Here is a 26,364-nt window from a genome sequence, read left to right on the forward strand (position 1 = left end):
ACGCTGTAGCTGCATAGCTCCGCGCCATCGGCCCAGAGCTGCCGAGGAACAGAGACGGAGCAGGGAAACCCTGCAGGAAGATGGCTTTTGGCTTCCCCCACCTCCCCTGCCAGCAAAAGAGATGCCCACAGCAGCGGCCCTGTCTGCAAACGACAGCCTTTGCTTTTCCCTTACCTGTGGGTCTGCCCACCAGCCACAAACTAAGTGGCTATTGACACGGGTTCTCTTGGTTATGACTAGGGAACAGTTTTCCAGCTTCTTTGCTTTTATCTTAGTCCTGAACCAAAACCATCCCCATCTCATCCACCTGTAACAGCCGTTTAGCTGCAGGACAGGCTGACAGGGTCTTCAGGACAGCAACACAGCAGAGGGCCCACCCTCCACACCAGTCAAACATCCAGTGTGCCACTGTCCAGTGCTAATGGCAAAATGCAAAAGTTCTTTATTAAGCAGAGCAAAACCCAGTATAAAAAATGAACACAAAGCAACCAGTCCACACAAACTTTCGTTTTCCAGATGTCTCTTAAAAATATGTACTCTAAGGTATGTTCCCATCCCAGACTCACAGGAAGGACTCCTTCAAGGCTCAATACTGCTGGCCTGACAACAGCTCCTGCTTTCTCCAGTTCAGGCTCTAGCAACCCTTCACTTTCTCCAGGTCATGCAAGGACTTGCACTGTCTATAGAGGAACCACCTTCTTCCCTTGTGCTCTGAGAAGCAATTCCCCAGTGTCACACCAGAAGCATTGCTCCTCTCCAGGTTAAGGCCACAGCACTTGAGAAGCCAGGAGAACAGTTCTGCCATTAGCCATAGTACAATACTGGCCACAAAATCTTCAGCTAAGGGCTGCAGTTCACAGTGAAGAAGCACAATCGCCCGCTCACCTTTCCCTGCCACTCACTGTTGCAGAAGTAGAACCACTGCCAAAGCCCAGCTGTCCCATGGGGACATGGACAGCACTGCACCCAAGCCCCTTGGTGCACCTGGTTCTGTCTATGCCAAATGTGTTTCTACAGCCCATCAATATGGCCAGAGCCACAGAGGGTAAACAAGCAGAGAGAGCCCCATCAGACTCTGCTTCTGTCTGTAAACACTGGGTGAAAAAGCACAAGTGGGTAATATCTGGTGTTTCCAGCAGTTTCAGGATCCCATTAGCAAGCAAAATTGCTCCAGCCCACAGGGAACTGTGAACACTCCTGTAAACATTCCTGTCACTTTTTCTCACGTTTCTCTGTGAACAGCCTGGCATCCAAACAAATATTGCAGCAGGACCTTGCCAGGGAACACAGAAACCTCCCAGTAACCTCCTGCACCAATAGGCTGTGGCAGTGCAGGGGACATCATGGACTCAGAGCCACAGGCCCAGACGGTTGTTCCTTCCTCTCCTTCATGCTGTCAGGAGGAAGATTTCTGAACAGCAAGAGCATTTGACTACTTGCAAGCCTTTGTATCACCCCACTCTTGACAGAACTGTCCATTTAGGAAGAAGGAGTTGTACCTGAATTCTCACCCTTTCCCTGACTGCAAGCAGGTATTTGGACCCTTCAAGTCACAGTCTCACTTCCTAGAACTGTGGGTTCCCAAGGGAGATCCCTGCACATATGCCATGATGGCATTCTGCAAGAAACTTGCTCGCTGGGCCTCCTCTTCCCTCATCCTGGAGATCTCAGCCTCCTTCATTCTCAGCTTCTCCAGCAGCAAAGAGATCTCACCCTCCTTGTCCAGCAGTGCTTCACGGTGATTACTGGATAGGGCTGTGAAAAAGCAGCATTAGTAAAGAAAATCAAGGTATCCCTGGAAAACACAGGAGCAGGCCAAAGGCAATGAGGTGCTACAGCCAGCTAGCACACAAGAGCAGCTGCATGAGACAATATGAGAGGTTTTGCACAGGCAGCAGGCACACTTCACTACACAGGAAATCCAAATTTTGCCTGCTATGCAGCTTTGGGTGGTCATCTGAGTCTTGGTCTCTACAAAATGAGGACAGGTATCTCTGTAAACACACATGGGTGGAGAGTACAACTCATAGGTGTACTCACAGGCAGGAAGCACTTGCTGTCACTACCTGTGAGCACAGCTGAGTTCCAGGCCCAATGCAGAGTAACTCAGAGTTACCATTTGAGAAGCAGGAAAGGACCCCTCACCTTTCAGCTGTCTTTCCAGAGCTGCAATCTTCTCTCTCAGCCCATCCTGGGCTGTGCGTTCAGCCTCCAGGTGCCCAATCCGTTCTTGTAATTCCACTTTCACCTTATTTAGCTCTGTCACTTTCTCCTCTTCCTTCCTGTCCACGTACTGACACACAAAGACAAATCCATGAACAACCAAACAACTTCAGCAACTTATTCTGGCCCTGCGGTGACTATCTCTACTCCACTCCAAACTACCTGCTGAAGTTCCTCCAGCCTCCTCTTGAGTCCATCAGCATACAGGCTCAACTGTTTGGCTTTAGCTTGGGCCTCAGCAACCATTTCCTTTTGCTTAAGGCAGCAGTTCTGAGCTTCATCCCTTGACTCAGTCATCAGCCGCAGCTTCTCTTCTAGGTGTTCTAGGCGTTGCTGCTGTAAGACACAAAGGAAAATGAAAATTAAACAGTCCCATTTCATTCCTGTAAAGAGATTCTCCCCTCTCTGTTCCTAATACACTGAACCCTTTATTGAGTCAACTGGCACTGACAAGCAGAGGACACAGTCCTGCTCCTTGCACTCAGGAGTGACTCCAAGCTGCTTCCTCTTGCCAGGGTGGCTGGCAGAGGACAAAACACTCAGCTGAGAAACAGAGACAGGTCCTTGGCAGATGCACTGATGTCACAACCAGTGTTTACAGCCAATGCTACACCTTCACTTCCTCCATCCCTCAAATGGCTCTGCAGCACCACTGCATGCAACCCAGTAACTGGTGGATCCCATATGTCAGATTTCTATGTCTGTAATTCAATGAAGCATTTTCTTTTGTGATGCTACAAATAAGTAAATATTCTAATAGTTTTTGTGTATTTTCCTCATCCCTTGTTCTGTTTCACTATCAATATAGTGAATATTAATAGTTAATATAGTGAATACTCATTAATATGAATATCCTATAATATAGGATATAAACTTAATTGACATTTTCACAGAGTTCAATACGACAGTGACTTTATTTACCTAGCAGCAGTAGCCACCTGAAGAAATTTATCAGTGTTAGAGGAACAGGAGCACCCCATTAAAGTTGTCATTTAAAAGAAGGATCAACATCTGGGTGTTGGCTTCAGATGTTGGCAACTTAAACTAAATCTGCCATGACAAAATTGACATCAGTTCTGTTAGTACTGAAGGCAGCTCAAATTAGACTTTTCAGGGCTCCCTCCTCAGCAATCACACCATTTGTGGGTCAGTAAAACCCAGAGAGGAGTGAGTTAGCAGCTTCCCAGGACTAAGACTTAGCCTGGGTAGCCAAACCACTTCATTCCCACAGCCAGGTCTGTCCTTACCTCCTCCAGGCGCGCCTGACTCCGCACTTTTACCAACTCCTCCTCTGCCCGTCCTCGCTCAGCTAGTGCAGCTGCTTTGACTTGGCTCAGCTCCTGCCACAGGAACATGGAAAATCATTCCAGACAGAGAAGCTGCATTGCTGCCACACTGACCAGGAAACACAAGCAGCTTCCAGTCGCAGGCTATAAAATGACACAGCTCTCCTCACTCAGGGGCAGCAAAAGCAAAGATACAAACCCTTCCTCAGTTCGAGACTGCTATCTAAGTTCAATGTGAATTTCAGTTATATGAGGGCACGTATTGGTTAAACCTTTCCAAAAAAGGGAATAGGAAAGAGCACTGCTGGATGTAGCTGGGGAAATAGATATGGATGAACATGTTACACTACTTGTAACAACATGAGAATCCTGTAAAGTCAAATCTTAGTAAGACTCTAACCATGTTCAATGGAATCCTCATTTTTGTCCAATCTGAATTTACAAGTTTCTCCTCGGAACCTTCTTTCTTAGTCCAAAGCAGTAAAAGTAATTTTAGCTGGTATACTGCTGTTTTCTGTTCCCCCTTACAGCACATGACAATCTTTACAAAGGTCTACAGTCAGAGACTCCACAAAGCTTTCCTGAGTGTTCAAATGTGCCCAGAGCACTTTTTCTCACCTTGTCCAGAGATATCCTGATGGCCTCCAGCCTCTGGATCCTGTCGTGCATGGAACGTTCACTGGCCTCCATCTGCTGTGCCACACGATCCACCTGCAAAGCAGCAGAAACCAGCAAGTGACAGAAAACCATTCCACCTCCAGGCAAAGCAAGCAGCAAGACTACTCATTGTGATAGTGAAGCATTCTCTCACTGACCCACCTACCAGCAAACCAAAATTCTTACCTCCCCCAGAACTCCACCAGGAAACAGTACTACAGATGGAATCTGCCCTCTAGAAACTAGGAATTTTTAGACAGAGATCCCTCCCAGGCCACAAGGAGGGAGTCCAAGCTCTCATTGTCAAGTGATACAAAACACAACAGATTAATTTTTTAGCTGTAATGTTGGTAAAATCTTCCTGGCCTGTGACTTTTCTTAGAAGATTTCAATATCTTCAGAGAAATCTATTAGTATAATTTTATTTTGGAGAGATTTCAAACCTCAGTAACACTGCAAAGATAATTGGCTGCAGTCCGTTGGCCTGTCCACACTCAGACACAACCCCCTTTGAAACATAACAGAGAAGGAACTAGCTGAGGAACTATGCTGAGCCCTGTTAAAGAACTGCTTGTGTATAAGCAATTAAAACATTCAAATGTATTTATTTCAGAAGCTGGAAAAAATTCCTCATCTGTAATTACCTCTGTGCACAGACCAACACAAAGGCCAGCCTCCCAGCCTCTCTTGTAGCATCACATACCCCTCTGGCCCATACTCTTGAAAGCTAGAAAATCTTACTAGCTGGTAGAAAGTTTTGTGATCTCTTCAGTCAGGCTTTGCTTGAAGAAATGACCCATTATTCTCACAATAAATCTGAGCCCACTAAGTTCTGAACTTACAGCAAACAACGACCTCCACTGGTCATGTGTGTCAGGACCAAAGAAAGACTAACCAGGATGCTGCAGAAACCCCACCCTTACCTCTTTTACCCGAAGGGATTCCATGTCTTCAAGGCTTTGTTTAAATCTTCTTTTCTCCATTTCCAGACGTTCTGCAGATTAAAAGCAGGCATATCACAACTCTGGCATGCCTGCCACACAGCTGTATTCATACTTTTTCACACTCTGGCAACTCTTTCTCCTCGGCTGCCTGTGAAGGAACAATGATCCCAACCACAGGTGTCCCCAAGCTGTTTCTACTCCCCCACTCACCTTCAGCCTCCACAGCCCGCAGCTTCAGCTCTGCTGTTGTGTTGGTCAAGTCTTGTTTCACCTGGAAGAGCTGATCCTGCTGAACTTTGCACTTCCTCTCCAACTCATCCACCTATATAAAGAAGTTACCACCACAAAGGTTTTTCTTTTCCTATTAGCACAATAAGTTGGCTGTACAGGACAATGAAGTGACACCCAACCAAGGATCAAAGCAGAGACCATAACATCTACGGAGCAAATGTTATACATGCTCAATTGCCACTTCTCAAACTTGGACTTGGTTTCCTACCTGATTTCTCAGCAGCAGGTTTTTCTCACTGGCAGCAGACAAGTCATGCAAAAGCTTGCTTTCCCGATCAGCACCTTCCTGCAAAGAGAACCAAAATTAAAAACCTGTACTCCCCCTAGTTCTTGCACTACCAGTCTGTGCCAACCAACATCACACCCAGCTAAGTCCAACCTACACCATAAATAACAGGGCTCCTCATCACACCTGGCAACTATCTATCTAATTTACACAAGAATTTTTGTCATGGTGGCTTTAGCTAAGCAGTAATGGTAAAAATCATGCTTGCCTATTGCATCCAGCATCCCCCAAATCTACACAAACCAATTATGACCTATAGCCCTGCTCCCAAACGTAACTAGGACTTATCCAGCTCACCTGCTTTTGTTGCTGGAGCTCCCTGAAGTGGGACTCAGCCACAGAGTTTTGTTCCTGTTTCATGGCACTCAGCAGCTCCCCCAACGTGTGCACCTTCTGCTCAGACAGAGTCAGGGCAGCTTCAGTCATCTGCAGCCTATAAAGAAAATCACTTTATGGAGCCTTTTCCAAGGCAGACACTGCAGCAAGCTCTCTATGGCACCTGGTACAAGGTGCTAATGTCCATCTTGCAGTAGGTGAAATCAGGCTACCCAAATGAGGCATTTTTTGCTTCTGGGAAAAGGACACCACGGACCTCTGTACACAGCAGCACTGCAGTGACCTGGGACTTCTGAGGGCCCTGTGTGCTAGTGCCCACTGCATTAGCCCTGCACTGTCCTCCATGAGCCAATTTCCCTGCCCAGACCCCTCCAGGATTTGCCTGCTCCCACAGAACAAAGCTGGCTATTCTGTAGAGACAGGATTTTAAATGTGAGTAGCAGAAGCAATTTACTTGTTCTGTCCAAGAGGGACATGTCCACATCACTGCATGGCATGAAACACTGCCTTTACCTGGCAGAATTAAACTAAGCAGGCTCAGCAGTGTTTGAAGTCAAACCACGGCCATGTGCATGTGGCTCTGCATAATCTAACACTTCTTTTGAGCACCCCTTCCTCACCGTTCCCAAGCCAGGCTCCTCCATACCTGCAGTGGTTCCCAGACAACACCGTCAGCTGCCAGGGGAAACAGGCAGAGATTCCTGCCAGGCTGTAAACCATGCAAGGAACATGTCCCCATCCTATCTGCACAGTCCTTTTTCTTTCTTCCCACCTTCTGTAATTCACTTGCTTTTACACCAATGTAGTAATTTTACTTAAAAGCAAGCTAAGTATCTAGTGTGGCAAACTCAAAGGCTTGATCTGACTGTAATTTCTGGATATTACTGCAGAACTAACCAAAACAGTAATCCAGCTACCCTACAAGATTATCCCCTTTCTTAGAAGCTCTGCTTGGCATTGCTTATACAGCACAAACAGTGGGAAGACAAAGGTTTTCCTGCTCCATACTTGGCTTTCAGTGAATTCATAATGGAGTGCTGCTCATCCAATGCTTCCTGCAGCTGGCTGACTCGTGCTGCAGACATTCTGCATTTGGAAGGAAAAAAAAGGAAAAAAAAAGGTGGGTAATTTCTGCCAGGAAATGGAGAGTGCTCAATTCTGCCATCAAAAAGCAGAAAACATTTAGAATCTAACTCACTTCTCACTCCTGGCTCTTTCTTCTTTCTGCTTGTCTACAGTATCCACAAAATCCATGAACTGTGAGCAAGGCAAAATTCAGTGAAAAAATTAACAGCATCAGCTACAAACCCTTACATTTCTCATCTTTCTCTTCCCAGCAACAGCTGAAGACATGTCAAGCCACTCTACCAGAAGCAAAGTGGAAGTCTGATTAGTTTATTAGCACATCTGAATAGGGTCATCAGCTACAGGGACTCTGCATCCCAAGGTGTCAAATGGAAAAACAGATCTCTAAGTTTACACCACTTGGAAAATATCAAATTGCAAAAGAAGGAACGAAAGCACAAATAACCAAAACTCCTCCAGAACCCAGAGTAAATATGTTCGGCAGGGATGTCCATACTCACACTGTCACTCGAATAACCCAGCTCAGAGGACTGAGCCTCAATGTACTAAATCATGCTGTGTGCCTGCCCATAAAAATGCACGCGCAACTTCAGGTGCACAATAATACTGCCACTGAGTGTTCTGGGGGACCTCAAGGGAAAGCAAAGAATTCCAGGTACCCCATTTGAACCGCCAACATCTGCTGACCTGCTTGTTCTTCTCATCCTTCAGACTCAAAACCTCCTTGCTGAGGATGTTCACTTGATTTTGGGCCTCGCTCAGGATAGCCTCACGGTCTTGGTTGTGATCCAAGGCTTGTTCTGATGCAGAGAGAGCAGGAGAACAGCATAAGCTTCTAAAGCAACAGAATAGCAAGCACTGCTGGAAGACACAGCACTCAGGATGACCACTGGATATCAGAAGCACCAGGGCAGTTGCCCTTCTCAGGCTGGCCCATGTAGAGATAGTCCCACCACACATCACAAGGTGGGAAGGGATCAAAGAGAGCAGTGTGTGTGGGGTAATCAACTCCTTAGCCTCAGGAAAACTCTTAACTCTGCTGTGGGCAGGACAATGACACAGGATGTGCTGCATAAGCCACATCAAAACTTGGCTCATCAGAGGCAAACTATGAGCAAGTCTCAAAGTCTCAGGTTCTCCCATATTCACATGGCACATCAATCTCTAATAACTCAATCCAAATTTTTATTTTTTTTTTGCTTTTGCCAGTCAAAGTGACACTTCCAACTTGATTAGCCCTCACATAAAGGACAAGAGAAGGTGACACAGGGCACTGTGGAAATGCTATTGAGAAAGGGAGGGAAAGAGGGTTAGCTGTCTTCTGGAGCAGCAAGTGCCCTATATCCCCCAAGTGCTGGACTGGGAAAGGAGTTAAGTGATTCATTACTGTACACACATCACACTTACCCACAGCTTTCAGGATGTCACCAGGAACATTGTTCCCTGCCAGCTCCAGCCTCTTCAGGGTCTTGTTGCTATGCAAGCAGTTCAGCAATGCTCGGCCACCCAGAAGCCCAATGTTATTCCATCGCAAATCTACACAGAAACCAAACTTTCACCATGGCAGTCACATCTGCTGAGATCCCAGATGGTCCTAGCAAAAACACAGGTGAATACTGTGGCCCCTTTCAAGATGAATGAGAGGGAGAGAAAGTGACAAAGCAGGAAAGGCAAGGATAAATCTTTGTTAAACTGCAGGAAGCCATGACAGTTACAAGTCTGCGTCTCACATTTGGCTCTCACGAGCCTTCCTTCCACAGACAGAATCTGTGGATGAGAAAGAATCAGCGACAACAGCCACATTCTCCTGAAATTCCAGCAAAATTCCATAAAAGGACAAAGTGAGTGTGAATTAAGTATCAAGAATCTGTCATGAGGCACTCCACAAATAGGAATGAAAACACTTCTTCCTCCACTGAAGACTGTTCTGCCCCAAGTACTCAGTTTTTCATCTGTAGGTTTGGTTCCAGAGATTCCAGTTTCAGCTCCCACTCTCCAAAGGCCATGGGGCTGTGACCACTCCCTGCACAAAGCCATCAAAGCACTCCAGACTGACAGGAACTGGGAATGACACCAACCAGTTGGAAGAAACTGAGGCAAGAAACCTGAAAGCACATGTGTGTTTGCATGCATATATGTATACATGGGCAAAGAACTCTTACCCAGCTCCTGAAGACTGGTATTTTGTGTCAGTGCCATGGCCAGCTCTCCAGCCCCTTGATGGTTAATCTGGTTATTGCGCAGATCCAGACGTTGAAGAAAGTTGTTTGCTCTCAGTCCTTGGCAGAAAAAGGAGAAGCCCTCCTCCCACATGCCGAGGCTGTTCCATTCTAAGGTCAGGCTAGGGAAATCAGGCAGGATTGGTGTTTGTGGAGTCAATGGACAGCTGTGTGAACTTGAAGGACACGCGGATCACGGCACACCCGGTCACACACCCAGCTCTGGGAGCAGACTCGGCTTCAGAGAGCGGGATGCTGCCAGGGCCCAGCATCCTCCAAAAGAGCACCTCCAGTTTTTGTGCCTTTGCCCATCCCACCCCTCACAATAAATTGCACCACTTGGCATTCCTCCCACCCCAATAAAAAACACCCTCAACCCTTTTCAAATCTTGGGCTCCATCGGGCAGGAATAGCACAAAGAGAGGTAGATACATTTTTTTACCTCCTGATGGATTTGTTCTGCCTAAGAAGTTTTCCCAAAGCCTCAGCTCCCGTGGTTCGCAGGTTATTTCCCTGAAACAGAAGCTCAGGTGATAAGCTAAGCCTCTCCCAGTCCACCTAGACCACAAACACCACCAGACACATCCCAGCTATAACGCAAATTTCAGCTAGGCAAAAATGGTCCAATCAACATTTGTTTCACATATCGATCAGGCTTCCACAAAATGAAAAACCCTGGAGGAACAGTGGATCCATACACACCACTGGTCTTATGAGGGCACCATGACTGAGAGCTTGCAAAAATCACAGAATAGCACAGGATCAGCATGGACCACGACGGGGCAGAAAACAGCAATTCCAGATAAACATAACTATTTTAACACACTTCTGTTAATACTAGCACAAATGAGTAAGAAAGTTATGATGCAGTTTGCGACTGTGGAAATAGCTGTATGCCAAAGGAATACAGACAGAAAGTCACTCTCAGTAGAGAGACAATCACATCTGAAGGCAGATGCTTAGTTCAAAGCACACGCTAGTAAAAAGAAATAAACACAAGTAGAACAGCTCATAACTCACTGATCAATACAAAAATCCCAAAAAAGCCTACATATGCCTCATCTGCCCAAGCAGCAACTGACAAAAGGTACATAGCAATAGCTTCCTATAAAAATAGAGTAACTGAATAAAAGTAGATAAAGATGACCTGCAAAGTAACTTCGGAAAATTGTGACATGGTGTTAACGAGTCAAGGAATGAGTCACTTGAAAACAAAAAACTTACAGAAGTTTTGCATCTTGTTGAACAATCCTGCACCAGGACTGTCCAGTTCTCTTTCTCATTAAGCCTGTGCTTTTTCCTTCTCCACCATAGAATACTGTTAATTCTTTTCAGACTCACCTTCAGATCCAAAGATTTGACTGTGGTGTTGGTGCAAAGACCATTCAACAAAAGTCTTACACCTGAGCAGAAAAAAAAAAAAAACAACTGTTTTATTTCATCTGCGAAACTCTCTGCCTAAACCAGCTATCATCCCAGGGCATCACTCTGTTAAACAGCCAGCTCAGGAGACGTGGCTGCCATAAACAAATTACTTGATAAAGTGCCTGGAAAGCTTGAGCCTGAGCTTTCAGGGCAGGAGACTGTTTATATATTCTCAAAAAGGTGTCGGGGCAGAGAACTACCTGTCAGCTTGTACATCTACCCGACTCAACTCTGAAAAATCCCCACGTCTAGAGAGGCTCTGCGGGCTCGGACGGGCTGCCCACGGAGCCCCCTCACTGCGGGCCACTTTAACCGGCCGGACCGTCCCGTCCGCCGGCGGCCAACAGAGGCAGAGCTGCCGTCGCCGCCGGAGGGAGAACCGAGGGTGCGTGCCCGCCGCACGGCCACGGACCGGGCACCTCGGCCGGCCTCCCGCCCCGCGCCACAGGGAGAGCGGTCCCGCCGCACCTTCCTCGCTCAGGCCGCAGTCGCCGAGCGCCAGCGCGGCCAAGGGCGCAGCCCCGGGCAGCAGCCGGCCCAGCGCGCTGCACGTGGGCAGCGAGAGGCTCTGCGCCGCCAGGTCCAGGCGGCCCCCGCCGGGCCCCCGCAGCCGCCGCAGCACGGCCTCCTGCGGGGCCGCGCCCGCCGCCGCGCACAGCCGCGCGTACTCGCGCCCGAGCTGCTCCATGGCCGCGCGCGCTCCCCCGGAACCGCTCCCCCGGAACCGCTCCCTGCCCGCGCGCGCTCCCGCCCGGCGCGCCCCCGGGAGGCGGGCCCGGCCGCGCGCGGGCCATGGAGGAGCGGGGCGGCCGCGCCGGCGGCTTCAGGAAGGTGCGGCGGCCCCGGGCGCGGCCCCGAGCGGCGGGCGAGGCCCCGGCCCCGCTCACCCGTTCCTCTCTCCGCAGGACACCGTGGATCGGCTTCTCCGCCTCCATTTCCGGGACGGGAGGACCCGAGGTACCGGGGCGGCGGCGGCGGCGGCTGGGCGGGTCGGGCCGGGCCGGGCCCCCGCCTCCTGTAACCGCCTTGTCCTTGCAGTTAACGCGGACGCGCAGCTGCTGATGGCCGAGCTGCTGAAGGTCTTCGTGCGAGGTGAGCGCGCAGGGCCGCCCCGGCTCCTCCCGGCACCCGGCCGCCCTGCGGCTGCTCCCGTCCAGCCCTGACCGGCGTGCGGAGCCTCCCGGGGCCCCGGGCCGCCTCCCTCCTCCCAGCACAGCGGCCCTGGGTCCCGGACGGGACGCCCCAGGTGTGACAGCTCCCGGACCCCCTCAGTGCCCTTCCCTTTCTTTCGTCGCCCTGCAGAAGCAGCGGCACGGGCAGCTCGGCAGGCCCAGGCAGAGGACCTGAACAAGGTGGATATTGAACAGCTGGAGAAAGTATTGCCGCAGTTGGTATGTAACTGTGCGCCTGAACTGCATGGGAGCAGAACGAGGCTACGGGCTGAACAGCCTAATCCTCGTCCTTTCGGGAGTTGTTTTGAGAACCCAGCCTCTGTCCTGACTCACTTGCTCCTCTTTCATTGCAGCTTCTGGATTTCTAGAGGCCTCCTGGAGCACATGTCACCTGTCAGCAGACAGTCCTGGCCTGACACGTGTCTCAGCCTCAGAGACACTCTGGGACGAACAGTCTCAGCTTTTTCTTCCTCTGCCATTTTGCTTCTGTTTCCTCTCTCCTTTACCAAGCACAATACAGCCCAAAGCAACGATGCTGTCAGATACCATTTTTGAAAAGAGGGTACCACAGGCTTAATTTGTTCAGCTGAGTACATAACTGGTTTCCATCTTGCTGCCTTACTTCTGGTAACAGAGGCCTGTATTTTACAACATGGTAAGAAGCTGTTGCTTTCTCAGCTAATGTGAGAAAGAGGTGCTGCTTCACAGAGATGCATGGAAAGACTTAATGACTTAATGGGAATACCATCCAGCCTTTGGGCTCTCATTGCCTCAAGCAGGCAGCTGTAACAGCAGCTCCAGGTGCAGCTCCAAGCCTTCCTAATGAATAGGTCATTAACAGGAGCTTACTCACAGGCTCTTGCCAAAAGCAGGTAACTGATCTTTATTTTATAAATAAACAGTGTCTGTTCCTCACTACCTTCCAGTATGTCTCGGGCTGTGACATCAAAGAATGCTTGAAACCTTTTAACCATTCAATATTCTCCTCAGAGGCTGCTCCCCCTCTGCTATAAATTTGTTCTCACAAAGAAACATCAGTAATTTAAAAAAAGTCTCCCTTCCTTGTGTAGGCTCTTTGCTGCAATTCATCATCAGAAGTCAAGTTGCTTCAAAGACTTGCAGAGCTTCCCCCTCACCCACCCTCTTCCCTAAATCTTTGTAGGACGAACGGAAAAAAGGACAAAATAACAAACAGCATGTGTGAGAATCCCACATCACGGGACAGGCTGGCCCCTCTGGCAGCGCGGGGGGCACTGTGAAATAAGAAACCTCACACATGTGGGCAGGAGCCAGGAGCCCGAGTGGCGTTGCTGAAGCGCAGGGCTGGCTGCACGGAGGGCTCGGGCGCTGGCCCGCTGCAGCAGCAGCCAGAGCAGCAGTCCTTGGCTCAGGAACAGTGGGTCACTGTGAGCTAGGCGCTATCAGGGTCATCCCTCACGACAACCACCACGAAACCTCACAAAAACTGCCGTCCATACACATTCTGTGACAGTACCAGCCTAAGCAGTGCCCAGCCCTCAGCACTGCGGCTTCTCAGCCAAAACAACTGTTCAGCTGTACAACACATGCAGTGAAGGAACTGACCTAGTTCAGTTGTCAGCCCCACAACTATTGGTAAAAAAAAAAAGCCAATAGCAAAAAAAAGGGTATCTGCAGGTACTGCTCTTCAGCAGGGCAGGAATCCTTGTAGCAATCCCTCCTTTAGTGAAGAGCTCACCATTTTAAATGTGGGGGTGTACTGTCCCCCTTAAAGAATTCACTCCTACTTCCTTGCCTTTTCCACATTTCAGGTCCCTGTCTCTGCCTTCACCCTGACACCTACTGAAACAGCAGTGCCAAAGATGCTGCCCTAAAAAGTCTCAAGATCCTTTCCCTGACACACAGAGAACTGCTGATGTGGACATCCACAGTAAAGCAGCAATTGAACAGCAGCAGCAGCTAAAAGTAACTCTTTGTATAGGGAAGGGGAATAAGACCTCTTGTCTAGCTATTGAAGGTAGCAATTTTTCATTACTGTGGTTAAACTGGGTTTGATGACAGCTGAGCTACACCAAGGACAAGCAGGGGCAGAACTGCCTGAGGGAACACAGCAATGCAAAGCCCTTACACTTAACACATGAAACTGCCCCAGGAATATTGATATTACTGTTTGTGTACCTAAACTTGTTTTTCCATGTCAGGTACTTGCAGGGGATAGTTATGGACCTAACCCTTTACAAAACCTGACATAATTAGAGCAGCTAAGAAAATCAGTTAAGCAGATCATAATATTTGATGTCACCTGTGCTCTTCAAAAAATAAGGACTAGCACAACTGAAGGCACACTGCAACTTCCTCCCAACCACACTGCTTCTGCATGTTCCAATCCTGGAAACCAAAAACACCAGCACAAGTATTTCACCACCTATCACTAGCAACAGCTCCTGGTTTCCCCACAGGATATCCTGTACAAATTCAGCAAGGCAGCTCTACTTCTGATCTGTGTGACATGAGTGAGCCTGACACAGCACCTGAACCAAGATACTAACAGTCATATGCAGCATGGGCTCAGCCCACACTTAATCCACTACAGAGTAATAAACTTTAAACATTATTTGACTGGGGTTTTTTGTTTGCTGTGGTATGTCTTTTATAGCCTATCAAGTGGCAGAAGGGCTTGCTTTCCACAGGGAGGGTTGAGTGCAGGAGCTGTACACAGTGCTCTCACGTTCCCTGTTCACGTCTGGGTATCAAGTAAGAAATCAATCAATTTTTTTGCTAAAGCATTCTGCACTCCTTCTGCTTTGAGTCTCCTTCTTCCTCTTCCACCTTTCTTTCATGCCTCCCCCTCCTTCCAAGTTTCTTCAAAGCATTTGTGAGCATTTGGAAGTAATTAGACCTGAAGGGAAATGTTGGCCAGGCAGGGAGACAATGACAAGTGCCAGGAACCCAGGGTGCCCTTTCTAGCCACTTTGAAGTTCATTCAGATGGTACAAAGCTCCGTTTTGCTTTGTTGAAAAAAAATGGGAGGAAGGGAACGAGGCATGACAGGCCAATTGAAAGGAGAGCAGGTTCCTGTGAACTGACAGACACACCAAGTGCCAGGGCAAGAAGACATTAAAGGCACTGACCAAAAGGGCCCCCGTGGCCACTCTGCTTTATTACACCTACAAATTGTGCAGATGCACACGTAGTGCAGAGAGGAAACAAGGAAAATGGAAAACATGGTATTACTGTACCATGGAACCCCAGCTCTCCACAAATCACTGATCCATGGAGAAGACTTCAAATAAAACCCAGCACCACGACTGCCATGACACAACAGAGTTCATCTCCAGTGTAAGGACAATTGTAACCAACATTCGTCCTCCCACGTCTGCAGGAGACAAAGATCTGGACTGAGCCTTTTCCCTGTACACCCACTGCAGTGCAGAGCACAGCTACCCTGCTCTGGGAATACTCAGGCCACCAATCAACTGTTATTTGAAGAGACCCTTCAACTGGATGTTTTTTCCCTGGCTGTAACTAATTACAGATGGTAATTATACACAGTGAAAACAAAACTAGAGCTTAGGGCTGAAACAAGCTCAACAGGCATTCCATGAACAGACACCTGTGTTCCTTGTTAACAAGATTCTGGCAACTGAACACAATACAGTGCAGCAGCTCGGGTGCTTCACAGGAATGTTCACTGATCTGAACTGGTTTAAGTAACTTAAGTGCTTGTTCTTCATTTATTTTCCAGCCATCTATGTCCAGAATTATCAGCAGCACTAACCCTAATCACTAAGAAGCAGCAAGAAGTCTTGTTCTAGGCACCACTTAACTATTATAGGTAAAACTGAACCAGATTTTATCTTGCCACTAGAACTGAGGCTAGACTCAAGTGATCTCTGAAGGTGGAACTGAGAGGATTTGAATTTAAAAGTATGGATAGAAACAAAGTCCTTTGCAGAAAGTATATAGGAATCGTGTCCCCCTTAATTCTCTATTCTTGTTATTTGCATGCAAGAAACCTTAAATTTAACATCTAAGCTTGCTTCTCTAGTCACGAAGACCACAAGCAGGCCCTCCACTCCTCCACCAGCTGCAACTGGTATCTGAAATAGCCATTCTCTTTTTATAACTAATGTTCATACAGATTAGATCTCTCCATGGCCACCAACACCTTTTACACATTCTTAGTAAGTTCGTGGAGAAGAAGGCACAGCTGACAACTCAGTGATCCAGCAGCCCAGGATGCTTCATCTCTTCCCACCTACAAAATAAGCAGAGCACCATTAAAACACTTAACATGGAATTATCACTTACTCATTTCTCAATAAAACAAGAAAAAATTATAATGGACACTTGGTTGCAATCTTAATTATGGAAAACCCCTACTGGTTTGCAGTGAAGATTAAAAAGAAGACCAACTAAAAAAATTGAAAAGTAAAAGTACTAAGACTACAGCAGGAGAAGCAAAGTTATGCCCAAGATTTAACAGATTACATGGGCCCTTGGTATGTACAATACCCTGCCCATTAGTATTTGAACTACACTGGCAGAGTGTAGAGCTCAGCATACCAAGAGCAGAACACAGCTAAAAATGCTACAAGCATGTGGATTAGGTATCAGACTTCCCATTGTTCAGAATCTGCATTCATATACTTCTCCAATGAAGGCTGAGGTTCAAGTCACCAACAAATTTGTGACTGACAAGCAGTGAACCAAATGTCCTGCAAGCATAAGCTGACATCTGCACCAACACCATCAATACCCAGCATGTTTGGCAGAGAGGAGGCTGCCTTTTGGGGCAGTTCAGAAGGAGCAGAGCTCTCCTATGATTCATTGATACCTGGAAGCTTCAGCCATTTGGGTATTTTCCCAGGGGCTTTTCTAAGCACTTGTGGAGCTCCCTGAGTGCTGGCTGCTTCTGGCTGCTCAATGGTCTCTTTGTCACTTCCCGCTTCTGGTGCAGATAGGGATGGAACCACTGATGCTAAAGTTGATGAAGCAGAAGGAACTAATGATCTGGACAAACATCAGAGAAAGGAAATAAGCAAATAGAATTAAGCTTCATTTTTCATAATAGCCCCCTGTACCACCACCACCTTTAAAGTCAGATTGAAAAAGCTCTTCTTTTTCCATTGTAGAAGCACTGGTATTTACTTAAGTCACTGAAATCCTACTTTGCAAAGGACTCACAAAGCTATGAAGTCGAGTATGACACTACGACTGCTTCTGGACAGGAGGAAGTCCTAGTATCTTCAAAGCACTTTTCTTTGTAATAAGATGGGCTCATTTCATCCTTCCCACTCCTGAAATACTAAGGTATTTGCAACTCTACTCAACCCCAACATACCTGGCTACCAATAAATCAGCTGCAGAAGGAGAAACTGCAGAGCACAGCAGGTCTGATTTCAGGTAACAAGCTGTTTAGAAATGAAATCAAATCAATAATTTGTTAACATAGATACATCAATCACCACAGTATCACATAGCTCTCAGCTGTATAAATACCTGCTGTAAAAAAATACCTGCTGTATACTAGAGTAAACCTACATCACCTTCCTCCAAATGACACAGAACATTACTAAACCATGCCTGTTTCTTTCACGACTCAGAGGTGTTCTATTTCATCATTCAAACCTCAAGACCTTGACATTTTCTTTCAGTGCTCATCTCAGGAACTTTTCTGTGAAGCCACGGCATCCTTTGGGCCCTACAGGGATTCTAAGCATAAACTAGAGATGCCAAAGATTCAGATCTGCTCTACCATCTCCAGCCAGTCCACTACCACAGGAGCTCTGCAGAAGCATTTCATAGACATTTGTCTGGTTAACATTTCAAATGGGATTTTTTTTCCTATGGAGTGATTCTTCCATCATTCTTGATCCCAGGGCAGACGATGCCCACTCCCCAGCCTATCAAATCCCATAGCAGAGGTACAATGTCTACATCTGTGCTCAAGGTGACTGATCAAACCAGCTCTGAAGAGCTTTTGCCAGTCAGAATGGGGACATTCATCCCCAAGGACTGCAGTTTCTTTTGACAGAAGAACTCTTACAGAAAGGATGCAATACTGACTCTACTGCAGGAACTACACAGTCAGCTGCATGAGAAAGGAAATTCACTCACCCCTGCGCTCCTTGCATCCAAAATGAATCACAGCAGTTGGGAAAAGGTTAGCCTGAAGCAAAAGGGGAAAAGAAGGTATCACTGTCTGTAGATGCTTTCACAGCTCACTGTGAACATCAGAGGCAGGTCAGACAGCTACAGACAAATTCATGGAGTTCAAGTTAAGGTCACTAACCATCTGTAATTCAGGAAAACTTAAAACTTGTGCAGAGCACAGACCACTCAGTGTAAGACATGAAGGAAAATGTTATGATCTGATGCACTAAACAGGTGATGAGACCTCTACAGCAAGTGCTCACTGCAGGAATGCCCTGCCATTCCTTCTCCTCTGTCCTCATATCTCAGGCCATTGTATTGCACCCAGATTCTCTACTGCTGAGCAGATAACATTAATATGATGAAGAATATTCTGAGTGGCTGATACCGAGAGAAGAAAAATTCAGCTATGCCTTTCCAAACTCTATTCTAAATAATTTTATTACATTTACACCCTATCTATAGTTGAAACTTATCTAGTTTCACCACCTTTCCAGGATTAAGTATTTTCTTTTATAAATCCAACCTGAACTCCTAGTTCTTACTTATCAGAATAATTGCCATAACAAAACATTTTTTTCTATCCAGTGGGTTTGGTGGTTATTTTTTTTTCTTTTATTTCAATGGAAGTCCCTGTAATTGGTGTCCATTTCCTCTTGTCCTTTTACAGGGCACTGCTAAGAACTCTGGACCACATTCCTAGCTGTTTCCATCTCTTTTACTACACACATTGACAAGACCCCCACAGAGCTTCTTTTTTTCCAGGCTGAACAACCTTGACTCTCTCTCTACCTCTCCCCAGATGCAGGTCACTTCAGTATCTTTTGGTCCTTTTCTGGGCACCAGAGAAACTGTGAAACTGGACTCACACACCCCCTGTTCAACTGAGGAATCACAAATGCACCTGTAGGTATCAAGGAGGGACCTACCTATGGAGGTTGCTCTGCCACCTACAGTGGCCCCAGTGTCACACCACCTCTTCAACAAAACTCAGTGATACATTACAAAGCACTACAACACCACACCCAGTGGTGAATCCAACTGTTACCAAGGGAAACACAGAGCAAGAGAGACAAACTGACTAAATTTCATTCTAAAAACTGACACTATTGCAAGCTCAGGCTTAGATTTTTAAAAGGGTATGATATGCAGAAGATTAATATGATATGGCATAACCAACTGTTCCAGAAAGAATTCTGAAAAAATAACCATCATATTTATTACATGCATTATATGCCACTATAATACCACATAAAGAATAACTAGCTGAAACAATTCTGTTAAGTTTTTAGGAAGCCTTGTACTAAGAGACAGGTGAAAAACCAAATCATCATGGTGTAAAAGAGGGAAGTACCACTGTAGCCAGAAACTGTACAGCCATGTTAATTAACAGTCTACATCTTCCCTGGCAAAATGGTAACACTAAACTTGTGACACGGATCCAATAAATAAATAAATAAATAACCAGATAAAAGCAAGGCAATGCCCCACTTGGTATCACTCATACGTACTTGGGAGCTGTGTAGGGCAGACTGACTGCTCTGGAGTTTTCTTGAGCCTCTGTTGCCACCATCAGCCCAAGCTGGATACTGGAATGATGGTCCTTGGACCCAATCCAGCACAGCAATTACCAGAGCTCAAAAGAACCCTGATCTTCACAGAGGAGGCTGTGGACTGCTGCCTAATATGGAGACTAATAAAATTGTATTAACTGAAGGCAAAATGAAATAGCTTCACCTCTCTTCCTGCCTCCAAGCTTCAGAGGAGCATATGGTGTTATGCATTTCTTTGACATTAATCCAGAGGCCACAGAAGGCTGCGTCATGCAGCACAGTCAACATCACGCAAGGCTGAAACAGGAGACATTTATCACTCTGCTCCAAGACTCAGCTCCTGCTGAAGCATCCAGGCAAATTCACATCCTTGAACTGACATTTTAGCAAAATAATTATTTATTAGGTCTTTTAACATTTCATTCCTCAGTCAACAGGGCCTAAGGTTGCCTGTTCCAGTCACAAAGACAGCTCTCCATAAACTTTTTTAATTACAAAGTACCAGACATGGTTTAGAAATCCCAGAAAAAACTCTCAAAAGAGCTTTGATGTTCCTGCAGCATTCGTCTATTTAGGAAATGGGTGCCTTAAAAAAAGGCCCCCCCCAACACACATACACTCAAGCCCTTTTACACACAACATCCTTTTCATGCCAGCTGCAAGTTGGAAAATGAGGTTTTTGTAGTGTGTTAGTGTTGGAATTTTTTAATAACCTCCCCTCTCTTTTTTTTGCCTCCCGACCAATTATCTTGGTAAATAATTAACATTCTGAAGGAGATAAGTAAGCACAGAAACTCAGAACTCAAAGCCCTTTAGTTCAAAGCCCTGCCCTTTTCTCTCCGTTTCCCTGCTGCTGCCACTGAAACTTCCTTGTCAATCAAGCTCTGGGCACACACATCAAAGCCTTATGTGGGAATGGCCCCAAGGGGTCAGAGAAAATTCATGGCAGGGCCTGTGTGAGGCACAAAGAGAGAAAGAGTGAGAAATACAGACCAAGAGCTAGACAGACTCACTCAACAAACAAACATATAGACAGACTGTGCCCCAACATAAACCTCTACCCTATTTACTCACAGGTCGTCAAATAACCATAGTTCACAGTTTCAGGATCCACGTTCACAACCATTTCCTACAGCTGGCAGAACACCAGTTTGAATGTTTCAGTTCAAATTCTTAATTGAAAGAAACTTAAGGGGGCTACACAGCAGCCCTGCAGCACACAGAATGCAACACCCTCCCCAGGGCTCCTTTCCCTACACCCCTATCTGTTCCTAGGGGTCAGCCAACACGGAGTCCCTTCTTTCCAAACCTCCACCCAATAAGGTTTTTTCCTCCAATTCAAACAGACTATTGGCTCATGCACAGAGCCTTTGGTCTAGCTTTCTTTGTGTGGAATTGTCAGGTACCACCCCAATCCCAGCACTCCCTGAGGCTGCAGCACAGAAGGCAGCCAGCTACACCTCACCTGGGAATTCTGCAGCCAGTCATGGCAGGACCTAACACTGTCCCAGAGTTTTTTGTAACCTGAAGTATTTAAATCTGCAGCATTTTCACATGAAAAAATAAAAGCAGGCCAGTAGAATGATTCACTGTCCAAGGACTGTCTCGGCATAAAGATGAGAAGGTTTTAGATTCTGTCCATGAAAACACATGAGCCCAAAGTCAAAGCCTTCAGTATTCTCCAACACCTATGAATGTAATGATCAAAAACACTGGGCAAGCCATCACCTGAAAACTGTATCCAGGTGTCAGCTGCTCTAATGTTTGAAGTTGTTCTAATGCATCTGACAACGTTTCTAGAACAACTCTGCAGTTCTTCACTGCATAGGGTTCCTGCAAGAACATCTGTGAATCAGAACAGATTTTGAGAACTCTTAGGAGCCTGCCAGGCTGACCAAAAGAATCAAAGGATGTTCAAAACAAGTAACTCAAAAAGCTCCACTCACTTATGTGCAGAGAATTACTACAATAGGATTGAGCCAACAGCCAGTTACTACACTCCAACACCCAGCATTTATCTTCCTTGCTGCTTTGATTTCCAGCCAAAAAACCTGCCATTCTGACTGGGGAAATAAATGCTATTAATCTATTGAACCATAATGTTCAAATCACACTGTCCAAGATGTATTTACAACATACAGTCATATTTACTGCACCAATACCTAAAAATCCAACTGAAAATGGTGTCCTGTAGTGCAATTATATAGATGCAATGTAACTAAAAATACTTTGAGTTTGTGGGTTGTTTTTATTTTTGTGGGTTTCCTGTTTTTCTTTCTGGTTTTGGGGGCTTTTCTTTCTTATACAGATGAAAAACTGAGACCTAAAGAGATAACTTACTCAAGGTCACACAGGATGGCAGCAGCAGCAATAAGAACTAAGCATGCAAGTCTCAAGAGCCCCATCCAAGGTCATAATCACAGGACAGCTTTCTTCTGAAGGAATAGAAAGTCACTGAGGCAAGAAGGAAAGGAAGTCGATATCCTGCTTATTACCCTTCTCATTTAATAAGTATCATTCTAAATGATACTTACTTTTTCAAATCTCCTCAGATTTTAAAAAGATGTAACACAGATTGATCCATCTACTTGGTTACAGTTGCAGAAGTTTAAATGAACACTTTCTATTTCAGAGATCAGAAGACCTCATCAAGCCCCATTTAGTCTGAAAGTACAGCTGAGTAACTCCAGTTTCACCCAGAGATAGCGAACGGCTACTCGGACACTGCGGCGGTGAGCGTGGTTTGTGACAGCCTGGCTGTGGAGTGGCACTGGGACTGCTGCATCTCACATTCCATGACTAAAATATCCACTTCAGAACAACAGTCCCTGGTGAATCCAGCTGTGATACAGCAGAGACACATTTCTGCTTTGTTTTACTGCATGCTTTAGTAACTTGTTCTCTAGAACAAAGAAAATATTTCAGGCAGAACCCTCCTCAAATAACACCTCAATACTTCCTGTTTCTCAGACATACATATGCAAAAAATCCTAGAACAGAGCATTGCAGATGATGCACATTATTCTCGGGAAGCTGTTCTCTTCCCTGGCAGCAATGCTGTCAGCCAGGCAGAGGCTGCTGCTGAAGGGAGCTTGCAGCTGCCAGAAGGAGCAGCATTCTTTCCGTTACACAATCCGAGAAGATCAGAGTGCCACAGGTCTGCTGCTAGACTGATGTTAGGAAGATGAATAAGAACATAAGCACTTCAAAGGAACACGCACATGGAAGGAGAAACCCAAGCTACCAACATGAAATACTGCATAGTATACACACCCCAAACACATAAACTAGCTCTTGGAAAAGTCAACTGGAAGGCCGGTGGATCAAAAGTTTCTCCAGCAAGACTGCACAGCATTGCTGAGACAGAAATAAACACCACAGTCATGGTGAAAGAGGCAGATCAAGAGGTTCAAGTTTATAACCTGAGAACAAAGCTGCCCAATGTGGGCTTCAACTGCCAGAAGAGATGGATATTCTGTGGCCAACATGGAGGAGATCTGATCCAGCTAGGGCAAGGGACCTTTAAAATTCATAAGGCAAAGATAAGATTTAAAACCATTGTTTTGAGAAGGCTACTTACGAAGACATCCAAGTACAAAGAACATTCATTGAGACCTTGATAGCTGAGATCAGAAAGATCTGGCCTTCAAAACTGGCAGTAGCAGTGAACATTCTGGGCAGGACTTCCACTCCAAATTCAGTTGTGCAAGAAGCCTCTCTTGGACCAAAGAACCCAGCTGTCCTGGAAGCCAGCATCATGAGGCAAGCATATGTAACAGACCTCACCACAAAGGGAAGGTGAGATTGCTACCGAATGCAGTCAGATGATAAAATCCTGGATGGAGAAGACTAAGACTTTTAGGTGAATGCCATCCTCTGTGCTGGATGAATTTCAGTATTAATTGCAATTTTCTTTGCCAGTGAGCGCAATAACCACAAGGCCTGCCACAGGAAATGCCTCCGATGAACTGACTCTGATGAAGTAATTTTTTCTGAAATTGCATTCAGACTCTTGCCAAGGGAGAAGGTTTCATCCTGCCTGAGTCGCAGTCAGGTTCACGGAACAAGCCCGCCAGACACACTGCCCAAACTGGCATTAATAAATGGGAAATGGAAAGAGAACCAGAGACAAAGAAAAGAACAAACAGCTCATCTGGATTTCTGCCTCATGGTATGTGACAGAGGAAACACTCAGTGCACTCTAAGATCTGACTAGAAGACCTAAGTATTTATGTAGAAGCCTGTGGAGTCCTGTAGCTCCTCTGTAGACAGAGGATGGCCTCCTGCCCTCTCTGCTGCCTCGACTTTTCCAGTGACTGGTACTCCTACTTTCTGCTAAATCTTTCCTAGTATTAACACAGCAATCAATGATTTTTTTTCCACTAATCCACTCCAGAAATGCACTACAAAACTGCCTGTTTCTGGGAGGAGAAAGAAGCTAAGAAGCAACTCTGAAAAGCTCAGACAGCCTAGAAAAAACACAAACAAGCCACTGGAGCTACAAGGAACTCAAAGCCAAGTGCTACAACAGGGAAGCCTGTGGTTGATCAGCTCTGGAGAGCAGAACATTATAAAACACTTCAAGGGACATGAGGAGAAGGCCGCCAGCAAAAACAGCAACAACAAAAAATCAAAGCAATGCCTTGAAGTCTTTATGGGTTCCAAAAACTCCACATTGCTGCCAATTTGTGTGCTCACTATACTGTAAATACACACAGATTTTGGGAGCATTCACTTCAGACAGCTCTTTCATTCCAAGTATCTTGGCAAACAAGTCAACAACAATGGTCTTCTTTTCCTGGTTCTGCTAGCAGCGTAAAGGTTCTCCCTTCATTGTAAGTGGTCGAATGTAATGAATGTGGTGCCAAACTTGTCAGCTTGAATGGTGGGAGAGGGTGGAAAGAGCAGAAGTATTGGCAATATGGTATTCCACCATCTGCAGTCACTTCTGCTATTTGGCTTCAGCACAAATTTCAGTAATTTATAAATATCTGAATGCGCAAATGTGCCCACATTACTGCCTCAGACATCATCCATTTTTCCTTGCCAACTAAACCAACACCATCTTTAGAGTGGAGGATAACCTACTGCTAACTTAGGACCTGGGATAAGATGAAAATTAAATGTTGGAAAAAAACCCAGAATGGCTGGATACACTATGGTAGTACCTGCTTTGGGAAAATCAAGAGTCAGGTTATGTGCAGGCTTCTCTGCAAGGGGAGCACATCAAGTGCCAAGCATCCCAAGAGGCCACAGCTGCCATGAGTGACATGCAGCGTTTGGGGCAAAAGTGGTGAATTTTGGCAGTTGTATGATACAACCTGAACCCTTAAAGAGATGTATTACCACTAAAGACAAATTTCTTCCCGAACCTTTCACATATCCTCCAAACCCAACAAAGATACATCAAAAAACTCGATCAATTAGTTGTACTGTTACTTTACCCAAGCTCTCTTTTTCCTATGATGTCTGGAAGAACTGCACACTCCACAGCACTTCATTCACAGTCACATCCTATGCACCACAACTCTGTTATTTCAGAACAAGCTTTCTCACTACAGGGGTGCTGTGTACTGCCAGGTCACCTTAGAGCAAAAGCTCCTCTATCCCCAGCCCCAAAGGCACATTATTTTACAAAGTACCTTAACCATCTCCTATCTTTACAGAGCAGCTTTGTCCTTTCACCTGCCTTCTCCCAGATGAGAGAACAGAAGGGGAGCTCTGACTAAAGTTCAAGATGTTTCCCTTCCATGGACCACAGGATGAATGAAAAGGGAAAGGTCTCTACAAAACCCCCTGCACAGAGCCTAGCCCCATTCAGGGCACAGTCAGGTACTGCAGCCTGCCTTATAACACTCAGTTTGCAGCCAGTGGGGACCCTTGGTCCACACAAACCTCCTCCCAGACTGAAGACTTCTCCGTTTGGAAGGCCACAGCCTCATGTGAGAAGCAGTGTGCAGGTCCCACCCCCAGTGCTGCCCCTCCTACCCCAGCACCAAAAAGATTACCTCTTTCATTCTTATTTCTGCTGAGAGCCCCGAGGCTCAGGCAGTGCAGCCTCCTTGGGAACAGACACCTCCAAACACGGCATCCAACAACGACACAGCAGGCATGGACACAACAGCTGCAGTGATTCCCACATCTGTCTCTGTCCAGAGCAGAAAGGCCCTTCAGCCCCTTTTCTCCCAGGCACCCAGACCCCAGCAGAAGGGAAAACTTACCAAGCAGGAAAATTATGGCATGGGGCCTGCACTAACATGATGAACGTTAAAGAGGAATAAGAATTTACATTGGTTAACAGCAGCAAAACTTCTCCCACAATCAGCCGGGCCAAACAGGGATAAGGCACCATCCTCACAGGTCAGAGTTCTGTGGTCTTTGACAGCAGTTTGGGTAACCAGAAAAGCATGAAAAGTTCTCATCAGGAATTGTTTCTTTCATGTTTGATGCTTCATCCAAGTAAAATGTTTATAAACACACAGAATCATTCCTGCCATAACAGACGGTGACCTGAAAGGGCTGAAGGGCCCCCAGCAAGGGACACAGGCTACACAGGCATTAAACACAGCTCTCCCAAGGACAGAAGAACCATAGGCAGAGCAGAAGTCCATTCAATCCAGCCAGTACCCTAACAGTGAACAAAAACCAGACCAACAAAAAAGAGTATCCTCGCTTACAAGTGATTAGCTAGCAATGGTTTTCAGTTCAGAAGCTTCCTGAAAAGGCTTCTATATATTAAGACACACTCACA

The 26,364-nt window shown here is 46.2% G+C and overlaps 3 protein-coding genes across 5 annotated transcripts in view; 1 reads left to right on the forward strand and 2 right to left on the reverse strand.

Moving 5' to 3' along the window:
- Positions 1 to 419: 419 nt before the first annotated feature.
- On the reverse strand, positions 420 to 11,456 carry LRRC45 (leucine rich repeat containing 45). Of its 2 annotated transcripts, none has more exons than XM_058038590.1 (17): positions 11,222 to 11,456; positions 10,670 to 10,731; positions 9,771 to 9,841; positions 9,272 to 9,450; positions 8,517 to 8,645; positions 7,797 to 7,909; positions 7,222 to 7,280; positions 7,032 to 7,109; positions 5,985 to 6,120; positions 5,610 to 5,687; positions 5,321 to 5,432; positions 5,090 to 5,160; positions 4,128 to 4,220; positions 3,471 to 3,563; positions 2,386 to 2,559; positions 2,146 to 2,293; positions 420 to 1,755 (listed from the first exon to the last, which is right to left on the reverse strand). In XM_058038590.1, the coding sequence occupies exons 1-17, from the start codon at positions 11,439 to 11,441 to the stop codon at positions 1,559 to 1,561; spliced, it is 2,013 nt and encodes a 670-aa protein (XP_057894573.1). In that variant the 5' UTR covers positions 11,442 to 11,456; the 3' UTR covers positions 420 to 1,558. The 2 variants fall into 2 exon arrangements, with proteins under 2 accessions (XP_057894573.1, XP_057894574.1); XM_058038591.1 differs by having other exon boundaries at positions 2,386 to 2,556; positions 11,222 to 11,441.
- Positions 11,457 to 11,513: 57 nt separating this feature from the next.
- On the forward strand, positions 11,514 to 12,840 carry CENPX (centromere protein X). The gene is made up of 5 exons (XM_058038597.1): positions 11,514 to 11,584; positions 11,659 to 11,710; positions 11,792 to 11,845; positions 12,056 to 12,144; positions 12,279 to 12,840. The coding sequence occupies exons 1-5, from the start codon at positions 11,546 to 11,548 to the stop codon at positions 12,291 to 12,293; spliced, it is 249 nt and encodes an 82-aa protein (XP_057894580.1). The 5' UTR covers positions 11,514 to 11,545; the 3' UTR covers positions 12,294 to 12,840.
- Positions 12,841 to 16,003: 3,163 nt separating this feature from the next.
- The window catches only part of ASPSCR1 (ASPSCR1 tether for SLC2A4, UBX domain containing), a 38,277-nt gene continuing 27,916 nt past the window's right edge, over positions 16,004 to 26,364 (reverse strand). For both annotated transcript variants that reach the window (XM_058038595.1, XM_058038594.1), the window contains exons 13-16: positions 18,025 to 18,076; positions 17,249 to 17,318; positions 16,742 to 16,917; positions 16,004 to 16,162 (exon numbers count right to left, since the gene is read on the reverse strand). In XM_058038595.1, coding sequence (XP_057894578.1) covers positions 16,149 to 16,162; positions 16,742 to 16,917; positions 17,249 to 17,318; positions 18,025 to 18,076 — 312 coding nt within the window. In that variant the 3' untranslated portion in view covers positions 16,004 to 16,148. The remainder of the gene's footprint in view (positions 16,163 to 16,741; positions 16,918 to 17,248; positions 17,319 to 18,024; positions 18,077 to 26,364) is intronic.

The sequence above is a fragment of the Melospiza georgiana genome, chromosome 21 (assembly GCF_028018845.1).
Source record: "Melospiza georgiana isolate bMelGeo1 chromosome 21, bMelGeo1.pri, whole genome shotgun sequence".
Lineage (NCBI taxonomy): Eukaryota > Metazoa > Chordata > Aves > Passeriformes > Passerellidae > Melospiza > Melospiza georgiana.